General features: G+C 41.6%; 1 protein-coding gene across 11 annotated transcripts in view; it reads left to right on the plus strand.

Moving 5' to 3' along the window:
* The window catches only part of LPP (LIM domain containing preferred translocation partner in lipoma), a 353105-nt gene extending 335506 nt beyond the window's left edge, over window positions 1–17599 (plus strand). For 10 of the 11 annotated variants that reach the window (XM_087739193.1, XM_087739197.1, XM_087739192.1 and 7 more), the window contains 2 exons: window positions 844–964; window positions 2448–17599. In XM_087739193.1, the coding sequence (XP_087595319.1) occupies window positions 844–964; window positions 2448–2576 (250 nt within the window). In that variant the 3' untranslated portion in view covers window positions 2577–17599. The remainder of the gene's footprint in view (window positions 1–843; window positions 965–2447) is intronic. The other variant, XR_015700425.1, reaches the window with a different exon arrangement.
* Window positions 17600–18125: the final 526 nt, after the last annotated feature.

The raw sequence follows: 18125 nt of genomic DNA on the forward strand, positions 1-18125 counted from the left end.
GCTAAGCCAGCTGATTCAAGCCAGTCCCTTTACACGGTGAGTGATTGTCACCATACAGCTCTGACTCAGGCTGACTGTGGAAAAGTTTTGGGGTGTTTGCACCCAGACCTGTTCCCTTTTAAGCCTGGGCAACCCACTAATGAGTAACTGAGAGCTGGTTTTAGCTAGAAAATGCAGCTACTCAAAATTTCCCTGATGCTTCTTGTTTGAGAGTGAGCACAGCCAGGAGTGTGCTCCTATGTGCATAAGTGGGTAAGATGGCTCAGAAGTTTAGAATGGATGGGATAAACCTCAACAGATTAGTGTAGCGTAAGGCAAATCTTTTTACCGTCTCTATTAAGACTTTTTACCTATTTGTTCCAAGCTCCAATTTTTAATATTTTGATATTTTTTTCAAGAGATGCTCTTGAAGCAGGTCCTGGTCATCTTTCTAACCTTAGGAATTGCATAGACTTTCTTAGAGTTAGGCTGGGGGTTGAGCCTGATGGTTGCGGGAGTGCAAAGGTGTCACGATCGTGGGTCATTCAACAGCCACTTTAGTTGTTAATGAGGGCAACCAGAATATGCTTTGCTGCCTGTTAGATATTCTTGAAGTCCTCTCCTAATAGTCTGCAAAATGCTCTTTAATATCCTGCAAGCCTGGAATTGCATTGCAAGACTAAAGTGCTCCTTCCTGTCTTCTTTCCAAGGAGGCAGCTGTGCAAAGCTGCAAACCGTGACATATGCGTACGTGTGTGTGTGTGTGTTTGTACAAATGTCCATTTTTCTGGCTTGCTGGTGCAGTTAACAAAAACTTTCACTCTGACTTTGAGGATGACTGGGACTCGTCTCTTCTTTCTTCAGGAAATTTGCACCGAGATGTTCAGTGTGTAAGGAGCCCATCATGCCGGCCCCAGGACAAGAGGAGACTGTACGCATTGTTGCCTTGGATCGTGACTTCCATGTCCAGTGCTACCGGTGTGAGGTTAGTATTCTAATCACGTGAAGGACAGAAAGCAAAGGTTGACTTAATTTCATCACCGCCTCGTGTTAGACACACGACAGGCGTACCCTGTTGTAACACTGGCTCTACAATCAAATTACTTCATTGACTTCAGCATGCAAGGAATTTTTCCTCATTTATATCAACGCAAATGAGAAGAAAATCAGGTCCCTTGTTTATAACAGGTTCATTAGGAGAGCAAGAGAATGTGACTCAGGTAATTAGAGCTTAATATTTGAGAACATCATAAATTATAGCTTGGACACAAACGTTGCTCATGTTTATGTTCTTAAAATGAAAGCTAATGCATGTTAGAATTTGAGCAAGATTGTACAGGAAACTCAACATATGGCTCTGGGTTGAAGAATTTTAATGGACACATAAACATGATCATTCTTGTTTTGTGTAATGCTTTTTGTGCTACTTTCCTGTTCAGTTTTCATTACGCACTTCATATAATTTTGATGGTAAGAATCTGAAGACAGAGAAGAAAAATCACCTTAAAGCAATTAACATGTGGGAACAGCTGTGTTAGGGAACCTTCAAGAATTCTTCAATGCAAGTGTTACTTGTTGGATAATACATCAGCCAGATGGCAGGGTAAGAAAATGAGACCAAATGTATTTCTTATCACAGTTGCAGGTTTTAATAACTTTAACCGGAAAGAAGGATGGACTAAGGCTTAAAGGTCTAGGCTGAGACGTGAGGCATCTGGTTTGCTTCTCAATCTGACCTTGGCTTCCAGGGTACATATCAGCCCATTACTTAGGCCCAGTTTTTTAATGATGCTGGGGCATTCCTACACTAAATTTTGTAGAGCCAGTTCATCATACAGCATGTCCCTGTGCTGGCTGCTGAGATACCAAGGCTTCACGCACATGAATGTCAGAAGCAGGTGCAGTGCAGAGCCCAGGACATAGACACGCACTTGGCCCTTTTGGGCCAATTGCAATACAAACACAGGTGACAGTTCTGGTAAGGGGAGACAGGCAGGGAGTTTGCTTAGCTGTCACCCCTGGAATGGATGCTATAGCTTTGTGGCATTAACTCTTCCAAAGGAGATTACCTGCAGTCAGATATTGGTACCAAACTTCCTTCCCAGTGATGCTTCTTTTTTTATCCTTTTTTGCATTACTAAATATGTGCTTAGTTTGATGTTTTCTCCAATGCTAAAGACCTTTCCTTCCTCAGAAATGTGAAGGGAATAATCTCCTTTTATTTTCAATTGGATTAAATTCAGCAGAGAGCTTGGGAACCCATCTTCTCTGCAGCATTGTCTCTTATCAGGAAATGGCCTAATCATGAAAGACATCACGTACCTCAGCTTCGTGCTTTATGCTGACTCAGGCTGGATCCTGTTACAAGGTGGAGAGTGAGGAGAGAATTTCTTTGACTAATAGATTCTTTGGTTAATCTTGTTCTTCTTTCTTATATACTTTGCTCTTTCTGTCTGCTTATTTCCTAGGACTGTGGCGGCCTCCTGTCTGAAGGGGACAATCAGGGCTGTTACCCTCTGGATGGGCACATCCTTTGCAAGACCTGCAACTCTGCTCGGATCCAGGCTCTGACTGCCAAGGCCAGCACTGATCTCTGAGTATCAACTGTGACCCTCCCCAGGATGCCCATTGGGGGATATTGCACAAGCTTTGCATGATTTCTTTCCAGCCTAGGGTCTGAATCTCTGTTTGTTTTTTTTTGTTTTTTTTTTTAAAAGTAAAACTGGAAGGCCTTGGAACAAGAGGGCAGTTCGAGAGGCCATGTTCAGACTGCCCATGACAGGCACCTGATTTAGACATGACTTTTCAGGAGGGTGGCGAGTGAGTCAGACCACCTGCTGTGTCTGCAGCTGATGGAGATAAGTGGTTACAGCACCTAAGTTATCTGCCTGTAGAAGGAGGTCTGAACATGGTCCTTTACTATGTTTCTGTGTTTGATTCCTGTCTCTTAAGAAGTACATGAAGGTAGAAGGTGAAAGATGGCTGAGCTAGTTGTTTCTCCCAAGATATTTTGAGAACCTGACCAGCTCTCATTGAAGTCCTGGGGAGCTTCCCTTTGACTTTAATAGGATCTGGATCACCAGCAGAAGTAGCTCCACTGCCCTAGAAGGTGTTGAGAGCGGACCCAGCACTCCTCTCATCACAACACAAACAATGCAACTTCAACTGTACTGCATCTAAGAGTGTAGGTGTGACCTTGTATCCTTGGGACACCGATTTGTTATCTATATCGTTTTTCTTAGGCCCTTACTTGTCTCCATTTCCTTCCAGTTCGATAGGGTTTTTTCTTTTTCGTATGAAATTATATTTTGCTATTGCATAAATTTATTCAGTAGTGATGCTTCTAATTCACAATGTATGAGCAATCACAGAAAGATGTGAGCTTGCACACACTATACACTACACACACACTACACACACACACAATGTGCTTTTGATTTACCAGAGGTATAAGCCAATCATGCCCGTTGAGAAGGTGTTTTAAGGATGTGGGGCTGGAAACACATTTTTAAAATCCCAGTGGTAAAAAAAAAAAAAAAAAAAAAAAAGACAACTACATAGAACTGCTGTGCAAAGCGATGCTCAAAAAATCTTATGCCACTCTCACGCACCCCAGTCTAGTGGGACCACTGGCAGTTTTGCTTTCTGGGTAGACGTTCAAGCAATAGAGTCTTGTTCCATCTCCTGTTTATTGCAATGGGAGGATTTTCCTTCAACTGTAACAGAGATTCAATCAAGCCTTGGGATATGCTTTTCTCTCGTGTTAACACGCAGGATCAGGAGTTCTCATTAAAAAAATTAAGGATCTTATTTCAACAACAGCAAAAAGGATCCTCCTAAATACATGCTTTTATTCAGTTTTTATGTTAAGAAAGCTAAAGAAGATATTAAACCCTTCTCTATGCCGTTCCAAAAAGTAAGCATTTTTTTTCCTCTTTCATTTTCATCCTAGCCACTTATAACTTCTCTTTGGTGAAATGTCATTGCAGAAGAGTGCTGGGCCAGCAGCAGCATTTTCATCTTCTGTCCAGAATTAATACATGTGCCAAGGTAAATAAAAGCTGGGCACAGATAATCTTTTTTTCTCATGTTGGTGGGTTTTTTTTTTCAGTTTGGTTAATTAAAAAAAAATAAAAAAATAGAAATCCACAGCATTCTGAGCAGCTATAATATTCTTGTTCATGAAACCCATAATAACTAAGGTGCAAATTACATAGTGAGGGAGTAATTTTCATATCACTGAATTGACATTAATATCTTATTTGCAGATGTAATCAAAGAAAATACCTTTCTTTGCACTTAACAAATTAAGAAGCAGAACTGAAACAGTCGCAGGCTGATTGACCATGTAAGTGACAAACTGGTACTTTTCAAGAGTAAATTATAAGAATTTTTTTCATGCACCCACTGAAAAACAATAAGAATGTGGTGCTTTCATCTTTATTCTCTATAACAGAAGCCTGATATAATTATACCCACTAATGCTAAAATGAAAAGTTAGATGAGCTAGACCGATAGGAAACAAAGATGAAAAATGGAGATACTCACTGCAGCTCCTGCAAATGGTGCATTTCCTTTCAGTTTAGCACTAACCTTTATGGAAGAGCACTGTGAAATTTAATACCTTTAGCTGTATACAGTAAATTTAAATACAGAAATGCCAGTCTGAAACCTCTGTTCCTTACATGGTTTATATGTTGGCAAACTCCACCGGTGTCAGGGAAGATTCCCAAAATTCACAGCTCAGAATGAATCCTTCTTTGTAGAAGGGTGGCATCATTAAGCAAAAGAAATCGTTCTCCACCATAGTGGCTGTGCTGAAGCAGTTTACCTTTTTATACTAGATTTCTGCCTTGGCCTTCAAGAATTTTACTGCCTCAGACATAAACAGATTTTTTTGCACCGTGACTCCTGCCAGGTTCCATCTGGGCTCCTGCTCCCTGAACCGTGGCACGTAAGGTACTTCTGAGCTCGCTTCTTTACATGCAGTCTGCACCACCACTAGTCAAAAAAACCTCACAACTATTGAGCAAATCCAGTTTGAACTAACCCTACAAAAACACGGGAGGTCAGAGCTGGGATTGCTAACACCATTGTATCCCTGTGGAGGATTTTACATCTCTGCAAGCACAAGGGAGGATGTGATGCACTTGGGTGCAGAATAAGCTGTCCATCAGGCAGCAAACATAGCTCTGATCTTCCTTATTCTTGTTAGTGTTAAATCAAGTGGCTGATGAGACTCTTCTGAGTAACACTGGGGTAATTGATGGAAGCAAGTTATTGTGCTTTCCTGCAGAATGTGGCCTAGACTAAGGAGGACTGAAGTCCAGAGCCTTTGGGCCTTTTATGGCCCTGCCATAGGTTGGCCTTGGAGAAAGTCACATGGCTTCTCGTCTTCTGCCCTCTGCATGAGAGGGCTTCTTTCCAACTTCCCAGGGACATTATGGGAATTAAACGAATCACAGATTGGCCCAAACTACTGATTTTCGGAGTTCTGTCTTCTCTTTCCAGAAAAGTTTGCTGATATGTAGGTTTGGGATTCCAGCCCATTTCAAAGCTAAGGGCCAGCCAGGAGATCTAGATCTGAATCCTCTGTGCTATTAGGGTGCTGTGGTGAGTTGGGCTGGCGTGCAGGGAGGCGAGAGCCAAACTTTTCAAGCATTAAATACTCCATGGATGGAAGATGTTTGACAAAGATTGAGCAGTGTTGATATTTGAGGTACTGTGGCTAATTTCTAGACCTGACGCATCTGGGCAAAGGTACTATCATGCTTTTGTTTTCACCTCTGAAACACCAAAGCCATCTGCCAGTTGGAAGGAGTAAGCATCCAAAACACTCTTCTTTATTTTCTGTAATGCGTGTGGGTTTGGCTTCTAAAATTGTTATAAATATATTCAGAAGATATTGCATAAATGTATGTACATCACAGAGGCTCTCATCACCTGCATGTGTATGGAAATCTCCCCTCTCATGCTTCAGGATTTAATTAGGAAATGCTGGTGGACTTATCTCAATTGCACTGCAATTAAGAATCACTGGGATATTGCTTCATCACAATATTTATCACATATTTATAACATATCCTGTTTTATCTGTTCCAAAGGAGTCTTTTTGCCAAAGAGACCTTGCTTTTCTTAAGGTGCACTTCTTAGCCATGATAAAAATTCACATCATCTGTGGCTGTGGTTATGTCCAAACTGTTCCTTTCAGAAAGAGCTGGAAGATCACAAAGACATTTCTGTTCAAGTCTGCAGAGTTTTTGCTTGTGCTGTTTTGGCGTTTTCTAGCATTTATTGGCAAGTAGGGCCTGGTCCCATGATTTGTGTGGCCAGATGGGTCCCAGGAGAGTCCAGGATCAGGTTTTAATTTAGCAAAATATTTAAGCCCATGGAGTTTGTTTAAGCACAGGCTTAAAGCCATTGCATGGTGTGACGTAAACCATGGGTCTACAGTCAGGAATACTAGACCGATTCTGTGTCACCCAGTCATACAGATTTGATCTGGATAGGATGTGGGCACAGTCAAATTTCTGTCAAATTACCTAGAACACATGAAATGGCTCCTGTGTCACCCTTATGCCAACTGCAGGAGGGCACCCGGTGGCTGATCCAATGTAACATTTGGACAACAGGAGGATGAGTTATTACTAGATCAGTACTTTGTGTTGGATGGCTGTGGCACTTTCCTTATGTCACAAGTAGCCCTACAGCCAGATTTACTGTACCTTTGAACCATGGCCTTAAAACTGTCTACTTAAACTTTCTCCAGAAGATCGGGTTGCCTTGGTTACAGCCCAATCCTTAAGCATATCCCCAAGGCTAACACTAGTATTTTGTGAATGTGATGGTTTTATTGTGACTTATTTCAATAATTGCCTGAACGTTGCTTTTGAAAACAGAAGGCAACACCGTTGCCTTAGCCTATCAGATAATGCACCTTTAATTTTGTTTTTATTTTTTTTAATATTTTAATTCTTAGATTTTTATCATGGCTGCAAAACACTTTGGTAATGACTTAATCATAGAGGTGTGGGAGTACCAAAGTGTTTATCATAGCGAACTCTACATAATAGCATTCATCCTGACGGCAGGAGCAAGACTTTCATGAGACACAGGCCTTAAGTTGACTTTCTGCCTATCAGCAAAATGTGCCTGAGAAGAATGAGAAAAAAGTGTCTTTTAGGTAAATGGTGGTTGTTGAAGAGAATATGCAACAAGTCATACTGAAATCTCTTTGGACCTGTTACAGCTGCTGCCTGGCCATGGTCAGCCAAGCCTATCTTAGATTTGATAAATGCTGGTTCCTTTTGATTTTGAGAACGTCCATCAGATGAGGGATAACAAGACCTAAGAGAAGGTCCTTGAGAGAAGTCCTGTGTCTTTGCCCTCCTTCAGCATCCTAGATAAATGTTAGGCACCTGGTGCTTCAGCTGAAAGGCTCAGAAAGGATTTGAGTTTATAACTCTTTTCTATTGATATCTGATATCTGTTCCTGCAGTTGGTTCATCATGTTGATTTGCTATTTGTTCACCAAGTTGGGTTGACTACACTGTATATAGACTTTGATACTGTAAGCAGGGCTAGCAGAGAGAGATGTGCTGAAGAATCTCACTGTGGTGAAATTCCCAGGAGAAAACACTAGTGATGGTAATTGAGGGTTTGTTGCCAAAGGATAGCAGGAACTACTTAGTACTATCTAGAAGTTAGTAAAGCATAAACTAAGCGAGAGCTGTGAGAACACTGTTTCCAGTAGAGCTGGTCACAATTTTTACACTAAGTTATGTGATGTCAGAAGGGCCATTTTTTTAATGAGAAATTATCTTTTTGCAATGTTATCCCAACAGTTTCTTTTCTTGCTGTTATAATTAAAACCATATTGAATTTTTATCTAAACAAACTTCAGAATTGTTAACAAATATTTTCATTTCTCAAAAACCCATGTCTTTCTCAGTTTTTTGTAGTTCTTGGGTTTCTTCTGCTGGTAAATTAAAGTTTCTGTGGCGATTTTGAAAACTTCTTTGGATAAAAATTCTGTTTAAAAACAAGCACATGTGTTCTTGGGAAATGGTTCAATATTGGACCTGGTGAAATAAAAAAAGCTTTGAAACTTTTCACAAGATATTTTTTCCCTATTTTTAACTAGTTTTGCTAACTTTGAAGTCACTGTTTCCTTTGTTAGAACAATCCAAATAATGTGACTCTTCTTAAAATAACAGTGTTACTTCTGTTGGGTTCATTTTGCTTTCCTGTCTTAAAGCCATGGGGTGGCTGGCTATGGAGAATGCCAGGGTCTTTTTCTGTGGCAATTGCAATTTTCTTCTTTGGGTTTTTTTTCCCCCTGAAATTACTGAAGAATGTAAGCGTGTTATGGCAACTGCCGTGAAGATCAAGAGATACTGATTGAACTTCATCTCCATGTACCCTTCTGGGCTTGGGAATAGCATTTCTTCTTAAACATTTCTAGAAATACTACCTGGCTTCCTCAGCATTTCAAGTTTGAATTTGCAACAGTCGATTGCCTGACTGGCATTTGGAGCATGAGAGAGAGTAGACTTTAAACTTGTGAAATTATAACGTTTACCCAGCATCTAAAAATCTAAGGAAAAAAACATAACCTTGGTAGGTTTCCTGGTGGAGATTGGGGAACAGGTCTCATTTCAGCCTGGAAATTCTCTGCCGTGATCTGAAAAAAACTAAGCTCAAACAATTGCAGACCGCTCTGGCATATGCACTCACACACACACATAAGGTGGTTGTGGGGCTACAACTAAGTAGAAATACAGGCTGCAATATTGAGCGTTGCTACTTAAACCCCACTGGGCTTTGTTCCTGGCTGTGTGTTCCTGGTCTCTTTGGCTTCATGTTACATGTGGAAGCAACGGGATTGATCACTGGCATCAAGAGCACTCAGTTCAAACTTTTTTTTTTTTTTAATTTTGCTGTTTGTCCACATTTCTCATCATACCTAGATCTTTTAGAAAATGAGGAAGGAAACAGAAGCCGCAGGTGGTGGCATTACCTTAACGTTTCTGGGGTTAGAGTCCTTCACTGGGAACGTGACACTTGGGATGTCTCTACTTTTTTGCCTCTGCCTCCCTTTGTCTGCAAGCAGCTCTCTTACCCGCTTTTTCCATTTGCTCAACGTACACTCATCTTTGCAGTGAAGATGTTATGTTACTTACTTCACAGAGGTATTGTGAGTCTTAGCTAGTAGTTGGAAAAACTTTTCCAGATCTTTAATCAAGTAGTTTTGTGCATCCATAGCATCAGTGGCCTGCCACATGGATATCAAAGAAAATGATTATAATTATTGCTTTTAAAATGATTATGAAATTGTGCCTTACTTTTTCAGTCATATTTAACCATGTAATTTAGAACCACATGATTGCAGGGATTTATCATGAAGAAATTTGTTTGAAGGATAGTTTGTTTGTTTTTAAATATATTTTTTCTCCAGAAATGAATTTATTAGGTTTTCCTCTTTTATTTTTTCCTCCAGTTTTATCACTTTAATATGTTTGTGTAAAAGGGCAGCCAGGATTTGCATTCATGAGAGACAGAAGATTTTATTTGGTCTTGTATGTAGAGCTTTCATTTTCTTTTATGTTCCTTCAGGAAAATTCCTCTTTGCCTGATTACTCATACTTAGATGTCTTTAAATGCAGGCTGACCACTAAGGGTTTTTTGTCGTTGTTTAATTTAGTGTGTGGTTTGCTTTGTGTTTTGTTTTTTTTTTAATTAACCAGATACGGGGTACCGGGGAGGAATTGCACATTAATGCAGAATGGTAATGCTAATTTTCATAGAAAAGACAAAATTAGAGTCTTTCCCTGTCTACAGTGCAGTTTTGTTACTGTTTTGTGTACAACACTAATATTAAGCCAGACTGTAAAGGCAAAATACTCAGAGTGACCTACTTCCATTCACCGGCAAGAACCCTTTGTCAGCTGACTCCTGTTTGTTTGTTCGTTTTTAAATGTCGGATTACAGAAAAAGCATCTCCTAAAGATGAAAGGAAACAGTGTTTTCATGTGCAGGAAATTCGGGGTTGCATTTGAAATGCAGTTCATTTTCTTTGTGAATTTGGATGTCATGGTGTTTTAAGCTTCTGCCTGAAGCCTATATCAATTTGGCCTCTCATCCAGTTCATCTCACTGGTGCTCCTAAAAGGCTGCAGCCCTGCAAAAGCTCATGCAGCATTTTTGGCTGCCTTCCCTTGCTCCCATGTGGTACATATTTGCACAATTTAACTGAGCTTTTCTTTCTGCTGAAGGTCAGATGCAAGCGATACGAAACACTAAACTTTATAAACAAGCAAAGCCATTTCAACCACAGCATTTTGGACTAGAATGGATTTTTAGGTGGCGCACTGTCTGTTGGCCTTTGGAGAGGGGATCCTGAGACTACATTGAACTGGAACAGGATGCAAAGCCACAAGCCTTGGGTTTTTTTTAATAAACTTACTGTAATCCAGCTACACAGTTTCAGCCTCACACTTCAGAAGCTTCCAGCAGCAATGCACGTACAGGCACTTTCTCTCTTGCAGAAAGTGAAACTTTCCCAACCAGAGTAAATTTAACCTATTGCATAAGATGCTGGAAGTTTTTTTTTTTTTTTCCTTGGGATTCTCGCTGTAACCTCTATGTGCAGAGGATGAATAGCTTTTCTTTTCCCCCTCTTTTTTTTTTTTTTTGACAAGATTAGATGTTGCATATTGATGAGCTAGCATTTCAAAGGTCCGTGGGGCTTTGGAATGTATTAAGAATCTCTGAAGTTTAATATTCACCATGTTTTAAATATTCAGAAGGAAAAATCTGCATAAAATGGCTTTTGATAAATACATTCTAGGGATTCTTTCTTTCTGTCTTACGCAAGCATTGTGGGGATTGTGGCTGTGCCAGTTTTGTTCCAAAGTGTCTTTTGTTTCAGTGTTTCAGGACCATTTTGATCCCATTTGTATGCCCAGTGCTTGTCCTGAAGTCTTTTATGGTTTCTACTGGAACTGTACAGCAGGCAGGTGGATGTGACCAAGGCAAAGGCGCAGCTGAGCATCCTAACTCCTGAGTGTCTGCTTGATTGCTCCCCTCCTTATGACAGCTGGGCACGTTCAGCCTCTTTCTGTGCCTGCTTTTTGTGATGCAGGTTGGGATTAGCCCAGTGGTCAGGCCTGGCCGAGATCTTTCTGCAAAGGTGCTCCACACCAGTGGGGATTTGAGAATGGAGAGGGCAAGATCCTGGGTGCAGGAGCAAAGCAAAGTGCCATTCAGTGCATCTCAGATCTCACAGGGTAGTTTCCCCTTCCTTGGATGTCCCTCTTTGGTAAGAGTCTTAGCAGTAAGAGAGGTGCTTTTAGGAGAAATCTTCCCTTGGGGATGCCCTATTTCCCATACTGTTGAAAAATCCGATTGAAGCTTTAGATGAGGAGGATCAGTTACGGGCTGCAAACACACAGCTATTTTACTGTATTATTAACTCTCGTTTACCTTACCTTCAACATCCCATGGTACATACCATGGTGTGCAGGACAGCTTCTTTGGTCCTGCTCACACACAGCCTTGACTTTGTCATGCCAGTCCCTGTTGAATCAGCGCCTGGTACTTGTTCTCAGGACCTCTCTGGCTTGAGCCAAGGGCATCTCATGCTCCTATGCAAAAGGTGGTGCTTTCAGGTTTTGGCTTACAAATAATGCAGCCCTTCCAAACTCACCTTTCCCCTCTCACATATTCCTGACAGAAGTAAGATTTTAAATATTTCACAGCATTCTTCTTTTTTCTTCCTTTTTGCCAGATGCCTTGAAAACATTGGCAGATTACGATCTGGGTGGGGGTTTTCAGGATCGATTTCCTTTCCTCCTTGATTGGATGGTGTAGGTTTGCAATGATGGTTTTTTCCTTTTTTTTTTTTCTTTTTTTCCTCTTTTTTTCTCTTTTTTCAGTCTTATGGAACAGATGCCTTGAGTTTATGCAGAGAAAGACTGACTATGATTAGAGCTAATCCAGGATGGCAGGATTGGACCCCCACAGTGAAAGCTAGAAAAGTGATTGCAAAAGTATTCTGTTTCTCCTTTATTAATTACACAGGAAGTTTCCACCGAAGGCTCATGTAGCACAACTGGCCTATGTAATAAGTAGCAGGGCCTGTAATTACAGTCTGTCTTCTGATCCTATCTGTGCTCTAACTTTCTAAGCACCGCAGTTCTATTTACATCTGTGTCTTTGTCACCTTTTAAATTTTTGATCGGTCACTAAGGGAAGAAGAGTACAAGCTGTGAGCCCTGCAGCGAGTCTAAACAAGGGGGTCCTCCTCCTTCTCAGGTATCTGCCTGATTTGGGACACAGAGCAGAGCATGGGGAACAGGGGGGATTTTACCAGCCATGCAGCAGAGTGGGCTGCATCCGAACTGAGTATCTTTCAAGATCTTGGAGTCTTTGTAGGACTGGAAATGTGAACTTTTTACAGGTCTTAACTAGTGTACTATCCTGTGAGGGAGTTCGTATATCAGCATTTCTTTGCTCAGAGCAGTTTCTACAGGATTTGACCTTTCTTTTCTGTAGGATACAGGGTTTTATGGTTGCAAAGAGGTCCTTCCACATATGGCATGAGGAGGGAGATGGCTTTTGGCATCATGCAGAGAAGCTGGGCAACAAATCCTGGTATCAATGTAAAGGAAGAGTAACTTGAGTGGAAGGGGGAAGGCAGTGATTTACACGTGGTTCAGTACCAGGTTCACCAGCTCTGAGCAGCAGCGAGCGCAGCCTCGGGCAGATCAGTTCGCTGGGGCGTCAATCCAGAGACCTGGCAATGAGTAAATGGGTTCCTTGTGAAAGTGTTTGGTGCTGATCACTCTGGCAGTAATCTTTTGTCTCTTCGGAAATGTGCGCTAAAGTTAGGGCAAAACTACAGAATGGTGTCCCCCAGTCTTTTTTTCCAAGGCATGCTCCCAGTACTACGTGTGATCAAGAGGAACGAAAGCCATTGTGCAAATACTATACTCCACGCAAAAAAAAAAATTAACAGTCCACTACGGATACTTTAATGTCCATTAAACTGTTATGCAAATTGTCCCTTTTCTGCAGCTTGCACTGTTATTTAATTATTTTTGGTCTGATGTCTGTTTAAAAAAAACAACTCAATTATTTTTTAAATTTTTTTCTAACTCTACTTCTAAGAAAGTTGATGCTTTAAAGGAAAAAAACCCTTACTTTCAAACATGGGTTTTTCAGGCTTCGAAATTAATAATTTCTACACCTGACCCAGTTCCTGCAGCTGCCAAAAATGAAAAGAGAAAGCTATTTAAATTTCTCATAGAACCATTTATCTCTTAAAATATGCCAAGGCAATTTGAGGTGGGGGTGGAGACTCAGCTATTTATCTCAGCAGCTTGATTTTTCTCTTTATGTTTCTAACTGTCAGGGGAAAAAAAACGGTAGGAAGCTATTCTTGGGCTATTATTGATGTATTGTGTTGCCATTATGCAGGATGTCTGCTTTGCTATATACGGAAGGACATTAATAATAGCCATCTCCCCTGCCCCCACCCTCGGTTCCTCTTTGGGAAGATATGGTTTAAACTGGAGCATCTGCCGTGTTCAAATTGTTGCTCCCTCCTCCCCTCCCCTCAGTTCTTTCCCAAACTAGTTTTGGGAACAGGGCTAAGGGAATAAGGAGACAGGTTATATTTGCCATTTTTCTGCCTACTTGTGTGGTTGCTCCAGGCAAGTCATTTCCATGCCATGTACCTGTCTACCCTCTTCCTTTCCATGTATTGCGCCTCCTTTCATTTTTAAGTTCATCAGTGCAAAAAAACCCTTTCTCGCTGTCTTTTTCTCACAGGGGCTGGCTGGCAGAACGGGCTCAGCAACAGACCTCTGATTTGTTATTACCCAGCGTTTCATATCCAGAAACGTTGGTCTCTTCATTATTTCCCATAAGTAGGAAAATGTATTCCTGTTCCCATCCCTCCTACCCTAGGTTTAAAACATTGTTATGAAACTTTAAAGGGTCCGTCCACTTGTTTAAAGACTCGGATGCTTGTTTTATTTTTGGAAGAAGAGGGTATAGTGAACAGGAATAGTTTGATGTTTAAAAAATAACCCCACTTCAGCATTCCCCTGAAGTGCGGGAAGTCCTGTCTCCGCAGGTCTGTGCCAGCAACGTGACAGCCCAGAGAGCAAAGCCGACTCGAATAGGAAAAAGAACTGGCCTGCCCCATTTCATCTGTGAGAAGAGAGAGGTGAAAATAATAAATGTGGCAAAAAATAAAGGGCATAATTGCTCTGTTTGTTTTTTTTTTAATGGCTGTTCCTACATCTCATGCTAATTTTCTTCCATAGAAGCTTTGCTTATTCAGCATTTCTCATGGTCATGACCGTGTGCTTTTTAATGGTGTCATTATTTTTACTCTTCGCTTGTTGTGTCTGTGTCTTGCTTTGGTCCCTGTATGGTATGGAGCCATTTTGGTTTGGGCACTGAATTAAAACAAAGTTAGGAGCTCTGTCTAGGAAAGCTCACCTAGAGTTCAGGACCAGAAAATGCAATCAGAATATTTTCCAGTTCTGATATAGGGAGGTTTTCCAAATATGAATTCTAGATGGGAGGAATGCCTTCACTTGGGAAAGTGCGCAGATTTCAAAATGAAAGGGAGATGGCCATTCAGTGTAGTTTCTCATTGCTTTTATTGTCTTCCTTGGTGGTGGCCAAGGAGAAAAATGCCACTCTGAAGTGTTCCCTAAACTAGAGCCAGAGCCCAGCACCTCCTCTGCAAACGTTTGCTCTAGCTCCAGCTTGCCACGCTGCTGCAGCATGAGAGCAAGGAAGGCCTGCTACCGAAGCAAGTCAGAGCTGCTCCCTGTGGTGAGTCTCTGTCCAGCCTAGGGCTTGATCCTGCCTTCCTAGTGCAAGTATTTTGCCAGAAACAGGTGTTTTCTCTCTGCTGTTAGCTATGGGATTGTGTGCAATGATTAGGATTTGCAGGGAGGGAGGAGAAGATCCTGTTCCAATTAGGCTGCCTTTGTGCTAATGTTTCATTCAGGGCTGTATGAGATAAGAGCAGTTTGCACTGAAATGCACAGCCGGAGGCTGTGGTTTGCGTTTCAACTATGTTGAGATGGTACCCATTTAAAATACAGAACTGGGGCACTTTTTTTTACATCTGCCAGTGCTTTACTGACAGCTCTGTATGGGTTGGAAACCCATTTTGGTTTGGCAAATGGGCATTTTCTGCCTTGTCCCCTGAGCCTGATCTAGTTCTTTGCTTTAGCCACCTAAAAAGTAGTATTTCTAATGCACCTAATGCCAAAGTAGCTGAGCACCTGACAAGCATCTAACAGAACAGCCAGCAAGGTGAAGAGTAGGCTGTTAACTGAGCTGCCTTTACAAAAGGTGTATTCCACTTCCTTCACTATGTGCCTTTTTGGAGACCTGCAGTGCTCCTTTATGGGCAGCAGCGAAATAGTCCTAGTGCCAAGCAGGGATGGGAACTAGGAGAATGATGTAGAACAGAAGCAAGAGGTTAATTTTGAGCATCTGTTCTCCGTTGGGATAAGCAAAGGAATGGCTTTACCCCATCAGCACTGCTTGTCATCTTGCTTAACACACCTCATTGTCTGGTAGGCAACTGTTCAGTAGCAGAGGTACTTGGGTATGTCTCCTCAAACGTCTCTGTCTTATCAGAACTCCAGAGTCATTCATATCTGGAGATTTTATTTGCTTAATATTGTCTCTTATAAGCTCTCCATTATTCATTTTTTATATAATGTTAGAGAGAAAATTTGAAGGTGAACCAAAGGCTGGATGTTTGATTGGTGCTACTGTAATAAAAAGGCTGACATGCTCTCACTTTTAATCCCCAAAATCATGTTTTAGGAAACTTTTCCCTGCTGCGGTCAGAGAGGAAACGCAAGGTTTATTGGAAATGCAGCAAAGGGAAAGGTTTGATGTTTCGATGCTCAGTACTGCACCACTGTGATCTCCTCTGCTGTCCTTCTGGAGAGTGAGGACTGAATACTGGCAGAGGTATGGGCAGAGCAAAGTTATGCTTGGACTTTCTCATGGTCTTGCTAGACAGGATCTGCCTTGGTGAAACTTCAGCTTCCTTATGGGTCCTATAATTTCCCATGCCACAGCTTGTGTTTTGGATCATCAGAGAGACTGGAGGGCAGCCTCCAGTGCCTTCTCTCCAGTTAGTCAAATGAGAGACCAGGAGTGCTAATTCTGCAGTTTTGATAACAGCACTTTTCCAGCTCAGAGCAAGCAGCAGAGGTTTGTTGTGTTTCAGAGCCTGATCACTCACACTGGCTTTACCTGTGGGCTGATACAAGGGGGTCTGAACCACACATGGGTGATTCCAGAAGGATTCCTCTTGGCTAAATCCCCCATGGTGAACCCCCCCAAGGGCTGTGAGATTGGCTTAGCTCTTCCAGACTGCAAGGAAGGAGTGCCCCCAGGAATGTATTTGTCCTATGCAGCTGCTATGCTTTGGCCTATCCCTGCCAACTGTAGACCTGTCTGCTCTAGGGTTCACCGGCGATGATGTTTATTGGATGTGCAGTAATTCATAGTGGATGACTAGGCCAGGTTTGAGGTGGTGTTTCAGGTTTATGGCAGCTGTTGGTTTAGCCCTTGAGATAAGAGAAGGTTTTGCATTGCTGCCTTTGTTGCAGTTCGGAGGGGAGTGTGACTGACCACACTTCTCCTTGTCCTGTGCCAGCAGACAGAGGCTCTCAGTGGTATGGGAAGCATCTTCCTTTTAAATGTGAATCACTAGCCTAGGTATCTGGGCAAGAAAGGGGCACAAGGAGGCATTCCCTATATGAGGGATGCCTTCTGCTGCATGCTCAGATCCTAATGGAAGTAACATTACTTGAGCTTTTAGGACCGGTTTCCTGTCTGTCAGAGCTTGGGGGTACCAGAGTTTTACCCCTTGCTGAGCACAAGCACTACCCAAGTCTGTGAGGGGCCCAATCCTGCTGCCATTGGAGTTTTCCGAATCCTGTGAGTTGCTGAGTACGCCTCCTGTGAGCTGCTGAGTAGCCCCCTTCTCACTGAACCTGTCAGGCCGCTTGTCTCCTTCATTGGCTACTTCCCTAGGGCTTTGAGGGCACTCAGGAAATGTGATCAGCACCTTACAGGATTGGTCCACTAGGTAATATATGAAGTTTTTTCTCTGGTTACTTGTGTGCATGAATTGAAAAACATTTATTCCAGTTTGTTCTGAGGACAGATGCAGCATATACACACGTTTTCTATATTTATAAATATATATAGATATATATATTTTGTTCTCAGCTAGTTACCTCTTCTAAACTGCAATTTTCAGAGCAACCGGCATATATTTTTTATTCAACACGTAAAATGACTTTTTACAGTAAGAGAATGAAAGCTGTTTTAAGCATGTGTTTTCTGTATTTTTATTACGCATTATCCAATTATATTGAGATGTATTTTCCTCTTTGCTCTTCTCTTTCAGTTGTTATCCTTTTTTATCAGTTATGCTTTTCTAATGTTTTGTAAGGGAAAATAAATATGCAAAATCACCAGATGCCTTTTTTCTTTGCAGAAGAAGTATCACAAATGCTTTTTTATTACATTTTACCAATCCAATAAACTCCTTATAAATTTCATTTTTGTTTGCTAGCGTGTGAAATTATTTTTTCAAGTCGAATGGTATTTACTTTCTCCCAGCCTCCACCTGCAATTATGCTTCATATCCTCCATCTCTCTCTCTTTTGGGTTCAAAATTTCACTGTATGGCTCCTCAACGTACTTAATTCAAGAGCCTCTTTCACTGTTGGGTGAAGCAAGGATGCTAGAAATATGTCACAAGAGAGGCTACCCCCTGCTTGTACTGGCCATCTCTTGATGAATTTTGCGCTGTTCTTAAAAACGTGAGCCTTTGAGGTAGAGACCACTCCATTCCTAAAACATGAGGTAATCTGCAGAGGTGGGTTATATGTGGAGGTTGTCCACAAATATTCTCAGATTTGAGTTGTGATGGGGTTACGGCAGAGCCAAGCACCTTGCTTTGCAGCTGAATGGAGGAACATTATTCAAGCTATTATGGGGAGAGTAGAAAGCAGTGTGGTTTGCAAAGCCTGTCTCTTCTGGGAAATTGTTTCTAGGCTGCCACTGCGGTAAATAATCAGGATT

This window comes from Nipponia nippon, unplaced genomic scaffold (genome assembly GCF_047370975.1).
Source record: "Nipponia nippon isolate SJK-2023a ecotype South Korea unplaced genomic scaffold, ASM4737097v1 scaffold_7, whole genome shotgun sequence".
NCBI lineage: Eukaryota > Metazoa > Chordata > Aves > Pelecaniformes > Threskiornithidae > Nipponia > Nipponia nippon.